Below are 17,759 nucleotides of genomic sequence, written 5' to 3'. Positions count from 1 at the left end.
GTAGGCCCTGATTGGCCTGACTTGGACCCTCGTGTCAACGTGTTTGTGGCTATTATGACATATCATTAGACAAGAATGTCTGTGCTTCCTCTTCTCTCGCCCACAGAAATGCTTTAAAAAAGAAAAAGGACAGAGAGCTTGAAAACATCACATTCCCACAGGTTAACGTGTCATTTGGGGTTCCTCTTCTATCTGCTGTCAGCATTCATACGATAATGTATAAAACATGGCCGCGTTGCATTCAAATAAAGTGTGGCCATCCAACGTGGGGTAACCGCCAAAGAGGAGCAAAGACGAGATCGCCACACAAATGATACCCTTTATGATCATAGTTTGTCTGTGTTTTTTTATAGTGCGACGACAAAGCCGTGTGAATGAATCCAGAGGGCTATTTATCGTGCCGTTTGTCACTCGTAGTGCGATTTGTTAAAACATTCAAAGCAAGCGTCACTGCTAAGATGGAGATCAGGTGGGAGGTGTTTGTTCTTGGTTGTGGTCCTCGCCTGAGTCATTGCACCAATGTCAGTCGGCATGTATGACTCAACGGGCGGCCACAGTGAGTATTTCTCAATGTTGTGTTCCGAAATATAAGTAAAACGATTCAAATCATTCATTTTTCCACATGTCCACAAGATTACAGTCATTTTAAGGTGCGTGAGGTGTTCTCCCGAGAAGCCGTGCGAGGCGAGGACGCGCTCATTTTGCTACACTTTGGTTTTGTTGAGCGTGTGGGCGTCCATGAACCTCATGTGATGAATTATTGAGCCCAAAAACAGCAAGAGTTGACTTTCTTCTGACAGCTACGAGGCCATCACGGTTTACGTTGCACTGCAGCTACATTAACTACAAGCAGGCATTACTTTGAACTATAGCATGTCGTCGGGAAAAGCTACGCTCCAACTTCCACGCATCATGCTGTTAGTCTTGGTTATTGCTCGAGGAGTTTATTTATTTTTTTGTATTATTCATTTTTTGAAGTGGTTAAAATGGCAGAATTTGAAACGGTAGTAATGAAATAAATATGCCCCCAAATTTTTTAAATATTTCTTACGAAAGTTCAAAAAGCTGAGTTTAAAATTGTTTTTTTTTTAAATCAGCAAAAAATAATGTTTTATGTATTTTTTGATAAAAATAATAAACTTGGAGACATATGTTCTGACTTGAAGTTTTGTTAAAATGTAGGGTAGGTCAGTGTAAGAATTAACTTGGATGTAAAATGTTGCCTCAACATTTTACAAGGTAAATTCCAAGTTTAAAATTGTAACTGAGCGTGACATTTTCTGAGAATTCAAGTCAATTTAAAGATTTATCTTGATCTTGGTCTAGCTTGGCATTTTTTCTTCAGAGGGAGAAAAAGTCAAATTTAGACCACATTTGGAGATGCATGCTTTTTTGAAGAAGAAAAAGAATACAGTCTTCTTTCGAAAAAATGAAAAATCACTTCCAAGAACTGACTTGAGCTTTGCAAACGAAATGACATGCTAAATATTATTTAAATGTGAAAATACATTGACAGTTTTTACTACTCAACGACAATATGGAAAAATGTAAGTCAGTAAGGCATTTAACATAATACTATAAATTTCTTATTAGGGATACATGCAGGGGTTTTTTTTAAATTACTATTATTACTTTTTAATTTAAGGACAAAAACTCAAGATTTGGACATACATGATTTTCATTGAACTACAACGTTATGTTAAAATACAGAAGAGTTAAAACAGGGGTGTCAAACTCATTTTCGTCGTGGGCCAATTTGGAGCTACGTCTTCCCTCGAAGGGCCATTATGACAGTGAAACCACAAAATTCTTACTTGTACACAACAAATTAATACAGTACTAGTTTTGAAATCAGTCGCGTCTATTATAATAGTTTGTTCAATTATTGTTCAAGTGAGTGTAAACAGGGTAACAAAATTATTGCAAAATCTCCACATTGTTTGTTGCACATGACAATTTCGGTACGGATTTTGGCAAGTTGACACACAAATGATTTGCTCTCGCAGGCCACACAAAATGAGCTGGCGGGCCGGATCTGGCCCCCGGGCCTTGAGTTTGACACCATGAGTTATAATTAGCATGGAGTACACTAAATGGCTGTTGGGCATTCTTTTTAAAGAAGACAACTGAGTATTTTTGGAGATACATGTTTTTGTTTGACACGAAGTTTTGTAAAAATGCAGGTCTGTTTCAAGAATAAGCTTCTGCTTCACGGTAAAAGGTCCAAAAAACAACAACAACAACTCAACATTTGCTTTTTATTTGACGTAAACCGGAAAAATTATGGTCAATTTAAAGGATTAGCTCGGGTTATGCTAAATGCCGCGCGCTTTTTGAAAAAAAATAAAAAAATAAAATCCACCTTTGGAGATATATGCTTTATATTTGAGCCACTTTGTTGAAACTTCAACAAGTTTTGGTAAAATACTGATACGTGTATTCACTTCGGAGTACACTAATTGGCTAATTCTTACAGAAACTTGAAAAACCTGGGGAGATACACTGTACATGCTTTTTGTAGAACCAAGATGTATTTCAGGTCATTTGAAAGAATTTGACTCCAAGTATGCTGAAAAGGCTCTTCGTCATTTGAAGCTCACCCTATATGAAGATGCGTGCTTTATGTTGAACGGCACCGCTTTGTAAAAATACTGATCCAGAAGAAATGGCTTGGGGTACGCTCAAAGACTTCATATCTGCGTTTAACTTAAAAAGTCAGTTTAAAAAATGACTTGGGGAATGCTTTAGGGCTGAACGATTAATCCAATTCAAATCGACATGGTAATCTAGTCGAATGTAATTTTTGAATCACAAGGGCTCCAATTTGGGGGAAAAGAAAAACAAACCAAAAAAAAAAAAACCTGCTTCCTTTCAGTCAGTCATTAGGATAGATTTGTTTCTTTTATACACATGTGTATGTTTCATTTGTTGATTTATATCGTGTCTATATTGCTGAAGAAGAGCAGTCCACATCATTGTTTTATGAAACTTAAGTTGAAGTTGAAGGGATAAAGCCACAGGTTAGTTTTCATCATCGTCGTAATCTGACATGACTTACTGACTTATATTGACACGCACTTGTTGGGCAGAATTTTGAGATATTATCGTAGTGAATTCTTAAAAGACTACAAAGTCAAAGTCTCTAATAAGGTCACAATTAACTGAAGCAGATAAATAAACTGTCATGAATTTGTGATTCATCTGCCATTATTTCAGCGTAAACCTAACCTGTAAGACCAAAACATTTTTGGAGAACAAATCTGATCGAGTCGGAGCAAGTAACAATACAGATCTCTATTTAAAAAATCGGGAAGAGGGCCCCGAAAAAATAATCATATATTAATTTCACCATTCATCCATTCAAAGAATTTGCTTGATTTATGCTAAATACTTCTTTAAAATTTTAAAGGAGAACATTTACCAATATGACCAACTTCATGAAAAGATTCAGGTTCGTTTAGAGAATAAGCTAAGCCTTAAAGCAGGTTTTTAAGTATATATTGAGAGGCCGGCTCCTTACAGTAAGCAGTATATAACATGTTTCAAGGTGTCGGCAGCAAATAGGGCCCTATTTGTTGCCTCTCAACACCCAAAAAGAACAAACAAGGTAATTTCTGGTTTATTATTGCAAACCACATGATTGCAATGCAAGATCACATGTGCGGATTGTCAAATAAACGGCAGCGTGCTGCGTGTTGCCGGCGAGTCGATGCCTTCCGGCTCGTAAACACTTTCTGCGCGGCGAACCGATTTGTTTGACTCTGTTCAGAGTCGGTGCAAAACAAAATAATTTCCCTTGACCTCGAATTAAATCGCTTCACTACGGTTTTGAATTTAAAAGAAAAAAAGCCATTCCTCCATGGTGAATACACATTTTGACACTTTATTTTACTGTCTGACTATGTTGAACCCCCCCAAAAAAACGAGACAGATCACATGCAATCCTGCTTTTGCTGTTCCCTGAGAGGAAGAGTCTGTTAAGTTGAAAAAGTAGTCTCTTTGGGGTACTTTGACATCATGTGATCAAGCTCATCGAGCATGAAACACCAGCGTTCTTCAAGCGCGTTCTCGCTCTGAGTCACGGTCTTCCCCCTTAGTTGCATGTTAAATAGCTCTCGTCCTCTCCACTGCATGTTGTTTTGTGTTTACCATCTTTGCACAGCCACTCTCACACTGCATGAATTGATCACCACGAACTCCTTTGTACCTTCGCACACAAACTGAAACCTCCTGCGCTGTTCAAAGTAGAAACAAAGAAGCAGCTATTTGAAGGATGCTCGCGCCATCCAAATAAATAAATCAACAAGGCAGATAATGAAAGCCATGCCGGCGCGGTGCTGCTTCAAATGGGCCGGTGTCATTCACTGTCATAGCGGGGGGAATTAGAGCCAATTTTACACTAATCCAGAACAGACTTCTTCTCTTCTGAGGTCCTAGTGGCTTGCAGTATCGTCCCAGGCAAAGTCATACAGAGGCGCAGAGTTGCACCTCGGCTCCATTATTCTTAGCATATGTTCAGACTAATTTCCTGCCTCGTTAGAGAAAGTTTTTTCAAATTCATATTAGTAGGAGGGCCTGGCCGAACGGAGGTGTTGGGCTCCACTTTACGTGTCACTGAAAGATGGGACATGTCGAGGTAGGTGCGCAGGCCCTATCAGAGTAGTTTTCCAGAGGTTAAATGGGGTAAGTGAGGATCAGTTTGGTTCAATTTCCTCTATTAAATATAAATGACATTGCAACATGTGGTACTCAGATTGTCAAATGTAAATCTGGTTTGTAGCATAGTTATTTTGTCCACTTGGTTAAACAGGATGACCGAGAGGCTTGCAGAAGTTCAGTTGTGCACAAGCATTTTGCAAAGAGCATTCTCTGTATTAAATATGAAATACATGTTTGACTTACCTTAACTCTGGTATGCAGCATATTATGTACATGTGGTTAAAAAGGGCCAATGAATGTCAGTTTGGCTTGAAACAAGCTTGCATAACTATCTGTAGGCAGTAGCGTTGCTGCTAAATGATAACTCTGTATTAAATATAAACTGCATTTGAAGATATGACGGATAAGTTGTAAATATGGTATGCATGATGTAATGTTTTCCCTGGTTACATAGATAATTACATAATTTACTCACTGCTCTGGAGTAAGTACAAAAATGTAAATATACTTTGTCAACTTGGTTGAATAGCAGAAATGAATGCCAGTTTACCCTGAACTAAGTTCTGAAAACACAAAATTACATCTGTAAAAAGCATCATTTTTTGATAAAGTGCTTATTTTGGACACGATATTTCCTGAGTGGACTGTGTAAGATGGCCGCTAATGAGGGGAAAAAGTTAACTGGTGTGTGTCCAAGCTAGGTGTTGGCATAGCATAGTTACACGTGTCAAAAAATAGGAAGAATCATCAGCACTTAGCTTTAGCGTGGGAACACTTCCAAATTGGCCGCGACAAGCAGGTCCACAGGGAAATGGCAGGAATTTCCTCCAAACACATCCATTATCCAAGATCCAAGGACTTGCGGGACATCCACCATAAATAAGTATGAGTATTACCTTGGAGTATAGTATCGGTCATCATAATTTTCTGTTTTGTTTGACTTTATTAGAACAGGTTGCTCATACTTCAATCAACCTGTTTTGTGTCAGGTGTGCCACTTTTATCTCTTTCCTCACTTCCTCTTCCGGTCCTCCAGTTCCTGGTTCAGTTCAGCCTAAATTTTGTTCTGGAGACTTCTCGGTGCATGATAGGATTTTTCCTCTGCTGAGTGACTATGAAATAGCTTCAGCGAAGAAATGACACAAACCTAGCTAAGCGAGCTCGCAGATGCAGCAAAATAGAATGACTCCCTTTTTCTTGTCACTTGTTGCTAGGCAGATTTTGAAAAGAACATCTAACTCAAGGAGGAATGCTCACTTAAAAGTAACACAAGAAATGCTGAAACTAAAATTGACACCCCCCTCCCCCTTCTGACAGTAGCTTAGCGTTGTCTTGGGATGTATTTCAGTTGGGTTAAGCTGCGATTACTCGCTCGTGATTGGATATTGCCAATCAAGTCAGCGACATGGAGGCCACCGAAACGAGAGCCAACTGTTGAAATCCAGTGCATGTGTTTGTAATTGTCATTTATACTCTTCACCATGGGAAAATGTACTGCATTTCTTCCTGTCTGTAGCACTCCGGGCATACGAGGATGCGATTCAAGTTTAAATGATCGTTTTTTTTCTTGACAGAGCTTATTGATCTTGCTTTCTTAGGATGACATTTCATACCACTGCTTGTGCATGATTTGCTTCGTTCATCAATTTAGGTGCATTTTTCGGTCACGCTGATTGTGTTTTAATGCAGACAGCTGGGCTCAATATAGCAAAAAATGTGAATATTATTTGGAATGTCAGTGAAATTAAGTCACTTGAGGAATATTCACACGACATACACAATAAAGACTTGTAGCGTTCACTTGAATGCATTTTTCACCACATAAAATTCACTTCATGGAAATTAAGTAAAGTGACAAAATCTCTAAATGATGCTACAATGATCAGAACTCACTGTAAATAAAGTTTTTTGAGTGTTGTTTTTCCATGGATGGCCTTTGAAAAGATGTGTTACTTGGCACATTTTTTAATAGTTCGGGCTCTTCCTTCGCCCCCCCCCCAAAAAAAAAAATTGTATGCATGCGTTTTCGCTTCATGGCGCACATTTTAAAACACAAGAAAAGAGCACAAGCCAACAGCACAAACATACTGAAAACAAAGTATAAGGTTTTTTTAGGTATTGAAAAATGTCTACTTGATGTGTGTGTGTGTGCGTGTGTGTTTCCCCTATTTGGTTTCAGTTCTCTCTCGTGTTGTTTGCCGCATCATGATGTTGAGATCGATAGCTCAAGGTGCTAAATGCCAACCCACACATCGGTTTTGTTGCTGTATTTGGTTTTTGGGTTACCTTGAGAGACAAAAAGGATCGCCACAAATGAATAAATCTTTGATTTTTTTTTTTTGGTGAATAATGGCTGAATTATGAAATTAAAAAAATTAAGGTGTTCCAATCATCCAAATTCAGATCATCCCATTGTCATATCACTTTTTACCAGTGACTATTGATGACCTTTGTGTACATGATGACTATCTGCAATGACTCTTCTCATGTCTTTGATTCTTTCTCACAGTGGACGCAGAACAAGTGGGTTCACTGGGGTCCGAGGGAGAGGATGAGGTGGGCCTCTGGAGCCTGGAACCCCAGGAGAACCTGGACAAGACGAGCCGGACTCCCAGCGAGGGCACGGAAGAGCCCGGCAGCCCCGCCCTCTCCGCGCAGCCCCATAGCCTCAGTCCAGGGAGCGGCGGCGACAGCGGCAGGAAATTCTGGGCCCAGGTGGAGCCGGAATCCGAGGCCACAGACGACGGCGGCGGTGGCGGCGGCGGTGGCGGCGCCGGCAGCGGCGCCTCTGCCGCCGATAGGGAGGGGGAGCTGGGATCACTGAGGATGCGTTGTAAGTTGACAATAAATCACAAGATTTTATCTGGGCCACCATCCAGACAAGTGGGTGGACTTGGACTGTTTTTATGTAAATCGCGTCGCAGACATTCACAAACCAAACTCAAAGGTGGTAAAATACATGTGCTTTTGAAATTCTTAATTCTCAATCAAACAACGATGTTACGGATCACACAAAAGCACCACTTTCAATCCACTATGAAACTTTGTAACTGCATTGTTTGCTATATTGCAGACTCAGGAACAGATTCATGACTGATGTTGTTAGGAGGCACATTTGACTCTTGGCATTTCCAGGCCATAACTGTTTGAACCAGGAAGTTGCAAGTTGATCCAACAACAGCAAACATGTACACTTAGCTTTCACTACTGAATAATCAATAAAAATGACAGGAAGAATGTTCATGTAATAGCTAACATCTTATGTTATCAAATAACAGTGGTAATTTTCTGAGGATTCCCCCCCCCAAGAAAACTCACATTATTGAGAATATTATATTGGGAGGATAACGTTTTTTTTCCAAGAAAAGTGAAGAAATGAGAGAAAAATGTAGATGATTTTATTCTCTTAATATTCTCCGATTAAATTAGGAGTTTAAAGCTATACTTTTTCATAAGAAATAAAGGTTGGAACGTTATATGTTCCTAATTTTGAATCTGCATACAAACTTAAACATTAGAGAACAAGACGCTGCCATACATGATGCAGTTTATTAAAAGTCATCGCAACAAATATTTGGTTAAAACATATTCATAAAAGTGCTCCTTTTAATACAACGATACAGTTGAAAGTGAAAACTTGTCATTATATTTTTATTTTATTCCCATAGGATAAGACTATTATCCTGCATTGATGATATTAACACTTTTAGCGCTTAATATTGCAACTTCATTCTCAACAGTATATTAATCCTTTCAGCAGTTACTAAAGTGGACAGCCTATCAGGTTGCGGGGTGCATGAAAGGGTTAACACGGGTACATGTTTATAAGATAAGATAAAATAAGAAAACCTTTATTGTCTCACAATGGAGAAATTCCCAATTTACAGCAGCAAAATTATGAAAGAGAGAAGTAGAAGAACAAAAAGTATACAAATAAATATCAAATATATAAATATATATATATATAAAATGTGCATAAAATTATTTTATTCTCTGTAATATGACTTCATTCTTTGTAGAATGACAGCTAATTTATCTCAATGTCAGAACTTCATTTTGTAATATTACAACCATCGTTTGACTGATTTCATGTGCTGCACGATTTAATGGGCTGACATTTTAAAAGTGTAACAAAGAGCAGCCGATTTCTGCCAATCGTGTGTGAGTGTGAGTGTGTGTGCGCGTGTGTGTGTGTGTGTGTGTGTGTTTTTTTTACACACACACGCTAACACATTACTACATAATGACATTTAACCCCCGCCCCCTCCAAATTCTATAAATTCTGCCGATTTTTCTCTCTGTTGTTAAGTTCAAAAGATACTAATGGACAAAATAATGTTAAACATTAAAATGTTCTCCCTGTAATTCACCTTTTTTTATTGTTGTAAGCGTTAAGGAACCCAAAAAAAAAAGAATTTATTGTAATTTTGTTTTTTTATTAATCGGCCAATTAATCGATTTTCCGAATTTCATTCTGCCAAATTTTGCATCTGCCTCAAAAAAAAAAAAAATTAAAAAAACAAATCCAAATCAGTTAGGCTCTAATTACAACTTCGCCCCCCCCTCCCCATAAAATTACACTAATATTTCAACTTTGTTCTCATGGTTCCATTGCATAGTGACCAAAATACTTTTTCGACGAATTGTACAGTACTCCTCTGTATTATTATTCAGTACAGCGCTGCATCAAAGGCTCATCAGAGCATGACAAAAGGCGGCGTCACACTGTTTCCACGCATCAAAGAGATGACGTTGCGGCCGGCGCTGCTGCGACGCGAGGCCTTTCCCTTTTTAATTCCGGCAAGATGAAAGCCTCACGCAGCTCGCCGACTTAACGGGCACTTAGCCCGGCCACTCGTGTGATTTTGGCCTTGCCGCCGCGAAAAGGCACGGCGGAGTTTTTACAGCGCCTGACCGCACGAGCTCGGTCCCCAGGCCACATAAAAAAACATCTCCAAATTTGCCAACATCTGCAAACATTTGAAAAATCCACCTCAAAGTGGGCTGTGAGCGTAACTGACTGGCTGAAGGTCGGCGATAGGAGGCGCCGTTGCACCTCCGTGGATGTGTACGCCTTACTGCTCTTGGGTTGCATGTCACCGTGCAACACTTTTTCCCCCACATCAGCCAGTCATTGGAGTCAAAAGTTGAGATACATTTGTGCAGTGCCAATACTCGCTGCGTGTTCACACAAAACATATCAACAAAGCAAGTGAGCTGATACGGTGACCTAGTGGTGAGCACATCCGCCCCACCATCAAGAGGTTATGTGTTCAAATCCCAGCTCGGGCCCTCGTGTGTGGAGTTTGTAAGTTATCCCTGTGCGAGCACCCCGGTATCCTTCCACATTCCAAAATGATGAACGGTAGCTTAATGAAACACTCTAAATTGTCCCTAGGTGTGATTGTGAGTGCGAACGGTTGTTTGTCGAAATGGGCCCTGATAGACTCCAGCTCACCCGTGATATGAAAATAGATGAATGCAAGACTTCCGATACAAAATGGAGCCACAACAATCATGTTTTTGATTTTCTGCTTTTCTGACCTGAGAAGTATTTAAGAAAGTCAGATCAAGCGGAGGACATCTTGCAATCCGGTTTATAATAATCCACAGCTTGGCTTCATAAGGAGGCCCTTTTGATGTTGACTTCACACGTTGGTTCCAAGATTTAGAAGGATTTGTATGCAAAATACTGCATTGTAATTAGAAGCAAACAGAATTAGGGGCTACCTAAATAAACTTCTTTTTTGGTCATGAATGATTAATATGAGAATAATAGGCCTCTGACCACATTCTGCAAATATAAGGGATTTTCAGGTTTTTTTGTATGACAGTGCTTTCTGTGATTTCCTTTGAGAACTGACCCTGATAAAAAAACAAAACAAAAAACAACAGTGAGGGGACTGGACCCCCCCCCCCCCCCCCACAAGACTGAAGTCTTACTACACGTAATACACTATATAAGAAAATGGTGATACCTTTACAAGAATGAAGTCACAATAAAGTGAAGTTATAGTTTTACAAAAATAAAGTAATCAAAGCAACATCTCAAGAAAAATGTTACATCACGAATCATGTAATATTACGAAAAATACATTTTTGATAAGAAAAATAATGTTTTTGAGGTGCATTTATTATGTGTGTTTTTCGCCGTACCCATGTAGGTAGTAGCTCCGACTCGCACATTGACTTGGAGGACCTCGCCCACTATGAGTTCCTGGCCAAGCTCAGGAAGGCCTCGACCTCCGCCAGCATTTTGGACCACTTTAGCCGCAACGGAATGGCCGCCGTGCACTGTCTGCAGGGCGGTGGCGTCAGGACACACGAGGAGCTGCCGCCTGCCATGTGGTCCCCGGGAGTTCAGCACCACTCTCCTGTGGGAGCAGGTAGGCTCACGCGAAAAGCACCGAGCGCTACATATTCACGTTTGATGAGCAAATGTCACCTTTTGTCCATTTTTCGGTACCCCAGACACAAGGAGGAGGCTGCAGGCCTGTCCTTTCTGCCACAAGACATACCAGCACGGAGCCTCGTTGAGGGACCATATCAAATACTGTCAGGAGAGGGACCAGGGCCACATGGTGTGTCCATTCTGTGGATACACTGCCCCTCATAGGGCGCAGTTGGAGCAACACATGACACTTCACCACCAAGTACAGGACAAGGTGAGTGTCTCACAAACATATACAATAAGACTGGAAATGAAGATGAAAGCCTTTCTTAATGCCTGTCTGCCAACCTTGTAGAGCGCCATTCCTTTGGATCCGGGCATGGAGACGAGGAAGTTCAAATGCCTGCAGTGTGGAAAGGCCTTCAAGTACAAACACCACCTCAAAGAGCACCTTCGCATCCACAGTGGTGAGACTAATAAGAGGGCGCAGATGCTCGAGCACTCGTTCCTGCAAGTTTTTGAATACATTTTCCCAAAGAAATACATATGTCTGTGGCATTATATAACTTACAAATACACGACGTACAGTAAAAGTCATATTTAAAGTAGTATATTTAGCATTCTTAGCTGTCACGAACGCACCAAAAACAAAAACGGTAGAAGATAAAAACAGAAACATGGCTAGTGAAGCTCACTTCATAACTCGAAAATGTAAAAAAGTATTAAAACCACCACACTGAAATAGAACATCCATCCATCCATCCATTTTCCGAACCGCTTGATCCTCACTAGGGTCGCGGGGGGTGCTGGAGCCCATCCCAGCCATCTCCGGGCAGTAGGCGGGGGACACCCTGAATCAGTTGCCAGCCAATCGCAGGGCACACAGAGACGAACAACCATCCACGCCCACACTCACACCTAGGGACAATTTAGAGCGTCCAATCAGCCTGACATGCATGTTTTTGGAATGTGGGAGGAAACCGGAGCACCCGGAGAAAACCCACGCAGGCCCGGGGAGAACATGCAAACTCCACACAGGGAGGCCGGAGCTGGAATCGAACCCGGTACCTCTGCACTGTGAAGCCGACGTGCTAACCACTGGACTACCGGGCCACTGAAATAGAACAAGAGTCATCATATTGTGTGAGGGAAGTATTACACAAGCTTCCATAGGACAAACTAAACTTATGTGTGCTCGAAAAAAAGTAATGACATTTTAAAATCAATGTCAAAACTACATTTTTGGACACAAAGCCCTCTCTGGTGAAATTTTGCTGTTGTCCCCCCCCCCCCCCCCCCCCCGCACAATTTTACTGTCAGATTTATATTGACAGTTTTACCTGTCTCAATAAAGTACTGCGGTAGTCCTTGGTGGAGCAAGAAAGTTAATACTTAAAAGTACCAGCACTATTTTAGTTACTAATTCCTAGTCTCTGTGTTTCACCTTCAGGAGAAAAACCGTACGAGTGTGCCAACTGCAAGAAACGTTTCTCTCACTCGGGCTCTTACAGCTCCCACCTGAGCAGCAAAAAGTGTCTCGGCAGCGGCGGAACGCTTGCAAGTTCAGGAGGAACGAGTGCTGTATTTAACGGACATAACCAAAACTCCTACCAGCACTCCTTCCCAGCGTCTCCGTCCGTAGGATGGGAGAGGAATAGTAAGGGCTCTCCTTTGGCGTTGCAAGTCCAAGACGGTAGTAGGCCTGCGGGCCATGGACCTGACGATCCTTCCCAGGTCTCAGGGCAGGATTTCAGCTTCCAAACTTCAGAGCTGGCTTCCCTTTGCAACCCCTCGGCGGAGCTTTCTTTGAGAGCCAGCATCCTGAAAGGGACCACCCTGCTGCCTTACCTCCAGTCCGGCTCCAAGTTTGAGCAAATGCTGCAGGAGATGCTCCACCGGGAAGTGAGGAAGTATGAGGACATCGATAGGAACGGAGTTGGTTCTGACAGGAAGATGTCACCGGAGCAGGGGGCTGCAAGAGAGGAGTCAGGAGAGCAGGAGAGAGGGGTTCTCGGTGTTACGTGTCGCTGGTGCTCGCAGGTGTTCCCCAACGTGGTGGTTCTCCTGCAGCACGAACGCTACCACTGTAAGATAAATCGAGAAGCCATGGAAGTGCCTGAGGGTCTTCAAAGCAAAGACCACCACTTGCCAGCCTTATTCCTATCCAGGTCGGAGATGAGCAAAACCAACAACATCACCAACGGAGCCTCTAGAAATGAATCCCCGGTGCAGAAGTGGCCCTTGGTACCTCAGCAGCATCTGGCCGCAGTGCATTCCACTCACGACCACTTAGACTCTTCCAGCCAGGAGAAAGCCAGCCCCAGCCACGCCTCTGAGTTGATGTCCCCTCACACTGGAAGGAGACGTCTATCCTTGGGATCCCCCGTCGGCCTGGACCTCAGCGGCCAGCCCCCGGAACTCTCCTCACCTCAGAATCATTCTCAGAACGAGCCCCTGGACCTCTCCGTACGCAAGCCGACGGCAGACCAAAGAAACGTCAACGGCAGAAGGGAGAGGACAAAAGACAGGAGCAAACAGCTGAGTCGACAGAGTCCCAACCAATTTTCTGACCAATCCTTACATCCTCACCCGATCTACAGTGCACATGGAGCTCCTGTGTTTCCTGGCTCCTTATACAATGGATTTCCCTTCTTCAGCCAGTCTGCTTTGGGGTTTGCACGGCATGACGGCATCGCGCCCCTTCCTTTTAGCCCATCACCCATCAGCCCGGGATTTCTCTCGCCCTTGGCTTACATGGTGGAGACCGAGTCAGAGGCGACGTTGAAGAAGCTCCACCAGGAGAGACAAGTGCTCATGGTAAGCATGGCTTCTGTTGAAGTGTGATCCATGCCTTTTCCTCCGCTGCTCCAGAAAAGCCGTACTGTCCATCTGATGCCTGGATCTGACACTAATTTGCTATCACAATCGATTTTCCAGATTGGGCCCGACATACTTTTGTCAGGATTGACAAAATTCCTTATAATCCACAATTAAGGATTCGGGTGAGATCATCCCTTTGATGCCAAAACGATAAATCTATTGTTAGATTTTTTTTTGGGGGGGGGGGTATTTTACGTGTATTCTGACATAGTAAGAACCCCGTGACATCGAGCCTTGACGTCAACCAATAGGAGTGTGTCTTTCATTGGTACCCCACCTCGCTTGTTTGCCGTTGTCATTGTTATTGTTGCTGTTGTTGATACGATAATAGTTATATCCTATAATAATGACACATTTTCCGGTGCTAGCTTGATTTGACAAATTAGCCCAATGATCGTAAAAAAATGGGATCGGTCTGCAGACCACTGTCAGAGGTACCGAGAACCAAGCGGAGGCTCAGAGGGGATCGAGCCTTTTCCGTTGCTGGCAACCCCCTCGCTGCCCATCTTTAAAACTCGCCTTAAATCTCATTTACAATGTACGATCAGAGGCGCGACCGAAGGAATCGTTTGAAGTATAACGACATTGACTGCCTATACCCCTTTGAAATCAAGTCACTTTCGTAATTGAGTTCAAAAATGTGTTTGCATAGGTAAGAGCAGAGCTGCCCAACCTTTTATGACCCAAGATCTACTTCTCAAGCAGCCGATCCTCCCGCGATTGATTGGGGAGGTGTCTGAAATATGGATGAGTTGCACTCTCCCAGAATTTATTGAAGTCCTGAAAAGAACTTCCTGTGGTCTTGCAGGGTGAGGTGTTAAACCGTGGAGCTCTAGACTACCTCTCGATGATGGATGAAGGCTTGGAGGGGGACGGCGGACCGGGACGCAAGAGGCTGAAGAAGACGGACGAGGGTCTGTACGCTTGTGACATCTGTGAAAAAACCTTCCAGAAAAGCAGCTCTCTGCTCAGACACAAATATGAACACACAGGTGGGTAAATAAACAAAATATGTTTTTTTCCCCAACCGGAACTGTGGAAACAAATGCGTGCTTTTGTCTGTTCCAGGCAAGCGCCCTTACGAATGCAAAGTGTGTAACAAGGCTTTCAAGCACAAACACCACCTGATCGAGCACAGCCGCCTCCATTCGGGGGAGAAACCCTACCAATGTGACAAGTGCGGCAAGCGCTTCTCGCACTCGGGCTCGTACTCTCAGCATATGAACCACCGCTACGCCTACTGCAGCAAGGACCAGGACCCTGACCAAGACCACGATGATGTGCCCCGAGAGCCCGCCGCTCTGTCCGCGGAGGACACACAGACGCCTCAGTCCTTCCTCAGCGATGCCAGTCTGGACGGGGCCTCAGAGGCCCCGAAAGAGGATGAAGAAGAACAGGAAGGAAAAGCTGAAGAAGAGCCGGTAAGCCGAGAAAGGCGGGAGAACGAGAGTTGCACTGGAGGAAACCGCTTCGATGGGGTGGAGGTCTGGAAGTCTCACACCCAGGTCCAGAACGGAGACTTGGATAAATGTGAACTGAGCCTGGATATAACAGATCTACCCCGGATACAAACTTGAGAGTCCGAAAAGCCAAAGCATTGCATACTGTTCATATCTTTGATAGAGGTTTCAATAATATGCCAAAGAAACACATGGCTAGAACATGAAGTCATTCAAGTCCAACACGTGACCTACAACGTATTTTATCAAGCATCCTAGACTTTTATGTATAGTCTTATTTTAATTGTATGCTCAAGCTAATTAAGACAGGTGTGAAATTCCCGTGCTAGCAGTGCTAGCCACAAAAGCTTACATTCTTTTGCCTTTGCAATCCATCTGTCGAATTTCTATAGCGCTTGTCCATCTAAATCACAGGTGAGCTGGTCCTGACCCCAACTGACTTTTGGCAAGAGAATCCACTTAATCACAAGACACATCCATTGATCCATTTTTTTTTTTGATATACAGCGGTAGACAGTGACTGGCCTGGTCCTTGAATAGTGCAAATCCGCTTTTAACACCTGTCAGCAAATTTTTATTTCTTGATTTTGTTTTTTGTTTTTTTGCCCTGATTCTGAATCTGCCCTAATTGTTTCCTTAGCACATCAGGTTTTTATAATAATACTACATTAACTTATGATCTTATTCTTACATTTAAAAATATTTAAATAAATAATGGTCCAGCAACAAGTGGCCTTTTTAATGAATTGTCATCGCTACAAATTATAACACGTGATAAGGTGGACATTACGTAAGCTTTTGTAGACCACACTAAGAAATATATATTTTAAAAAATGATGTGCTAGAAAAACAAGTCGACATTTTTTTAAATCTGCAAAATGCATTAATGGAAACATAAAGCATCTCTGATTCAAATTTGCTGTTGATCAGTGTAATTGATACCTATTGAAATCCACAGGTGGGCATTTTGCGAAATTTTGCCGGTCCGTCACTCGTCATTTATCAGCAGCCTGGGGAACAGTCCGTCATGTTCAGACCGTCATTCTTTTCATGCCAAACCGTCAGTCAGTCCATCGGTTAATCTGTCAATTAGTTCGGCAGTCAAGCAAAAAAAGCAAACAAACAAAAAGCCCAACAACAAAACAAACAAACATAGTCCACAGGATTAAAAATCCAACCTGATTAAAATGGTAAATGAGTCCATCACTGCATTGACATCATACGGTCCTGCCCAAAGAGCTCTACGTCCAGATACATTTAACATACACTTATTAGTCAACAGGAGGACGCTGGTGGCTGACTGCAGCTGTTTTAACGAGTAAAAACGGCAAAAACTTTTAATTAAATTTTTTTAATGGTTTACCCTAACCACAATCCAGCTATGCATTGTGGCCAAGGGTAAAATGCACTCCAAGTAGTGCACTCCAAACCGATTTCTACAAATACTCCTCTTCGTCTTCTTTTGGTTCATTGACGGATTACAGCTGCAATTGATGGGGGGGAGTGCACTTGCGTCAGTGCTTTAAATTTGCAGTGTATCGTCAGCAAAATGGGCGTTCGTCAGTGACACATTGACATACCGTCCGTATTGACCGGATGTCCGCCTTTGTTGAAATGCAATAGAGAAAAAAATAATTACATGAGAGAGAGAGAGAAAGAGAGAGAGAGAGAGAGAGAGAGAGAGAGAGAGAGAGAGAGAGAGAGAGAGAGAATTGCTCATCCATGGTCAAACCGCGAGTATACGGGGTCTACTGTAGCATATGTTCTCATTAGGGACGCTGGTGACACTCTGAACTGGTTGCCAGTCAATCACAGGACACATCCACCATCCATTTTCTTTCATGTGTGTTGTCATTGAAGTTTAACTGTTAAACTGTAGCTTACCCAAGCTGACCTGTAGCACGAGAATTGGGGTACACCCTGGACTGGTTGCCAACTCATCGCAGGGCACATATAGCAAACGTTTCTTTGTTGCATTTTGCGACAAGAAAACTGTAGTAAAAGCAAACAGATCACTGACATGTAACAATGTTGTTTTACTGAGTCATGCGTGGCACCTTTTTTCACTTCCTCTTTTGCAAAACGCTTTAGAGATAAGTCACGTGACATCACAAAAGACCATCTTGTTTCCAGCAAGTTTCTGCTATGCAACTGACTGACATGTCTTCCCTGCCTTTAAATGCCTTCACACACAAAGGGCACACTTAACGGTATATATGTAACAATCAGTATTTTTGTAATATTTTTTGTGTGAAATTTTTATTATTATATATTTTCTGCATGTTTGTGCATATATGTAATAAATTGTACATATACTTTACAACCACAATCCTGTTCTCTATTCTCTGAGAAGCGGGCTCCACCCCGGA

At 42.2% G+C, this 17,759-nt stretch overlaps 1 protein-coding gene across 1 annotated transcript; it reads left to right on the top strand.

The window, feature by feature from the left end:
* The first annotated feature begins 534 nt into the window (after nucleotides 1–534).
* On the top strand, nucleotides 535–17,711 carry LOC147201062 (zinc finger E-box-binding homeobox protein zag-1). The gene is made up of 8 exons (XM_086117488.1): nucleotides 535–556; nucleotides 7,169–7,492; nucleotides 10,824–11,045; nucleotides 11,131–11,324; nucleotides 11,406–11,517; nucleotides 12,501–13,867; nucleotides 14,739–14,922; nucleotides 14,999–17,711. Coding segments are annotated over exons 1-8 (2,913 nt in total). The 5' UTR covers nucleotides 535–555; the 3' UTR covers nucleotides 15,508–17,711.
* The last annotated feature ends 48 nt before the right edge of the window (nucleotides 17,712–17,759 follow it).

The sequence above is a fragment of the Hippocampus guttulatus genome, chromosome 8 (genome assembly GCF_054856545.1).
Source record: "Hippocampus guttulatus isolate MCC_2025c chromosome 8, RoL_Hgut_1.0, whole genome shotgun sequence".
Lineage (NCBI taxonomy): Eukaryota > Metazoa > Chordata > Actinopteri > Syngnathiformes > Syngnathidae > Hippocampus > Hippocampus guttulatus.
The sequence above is the reverse complement of the archived record's forward strand: the minus strand, read 5'-3'. Positions and strand labels throughout refer to the sequence as shown.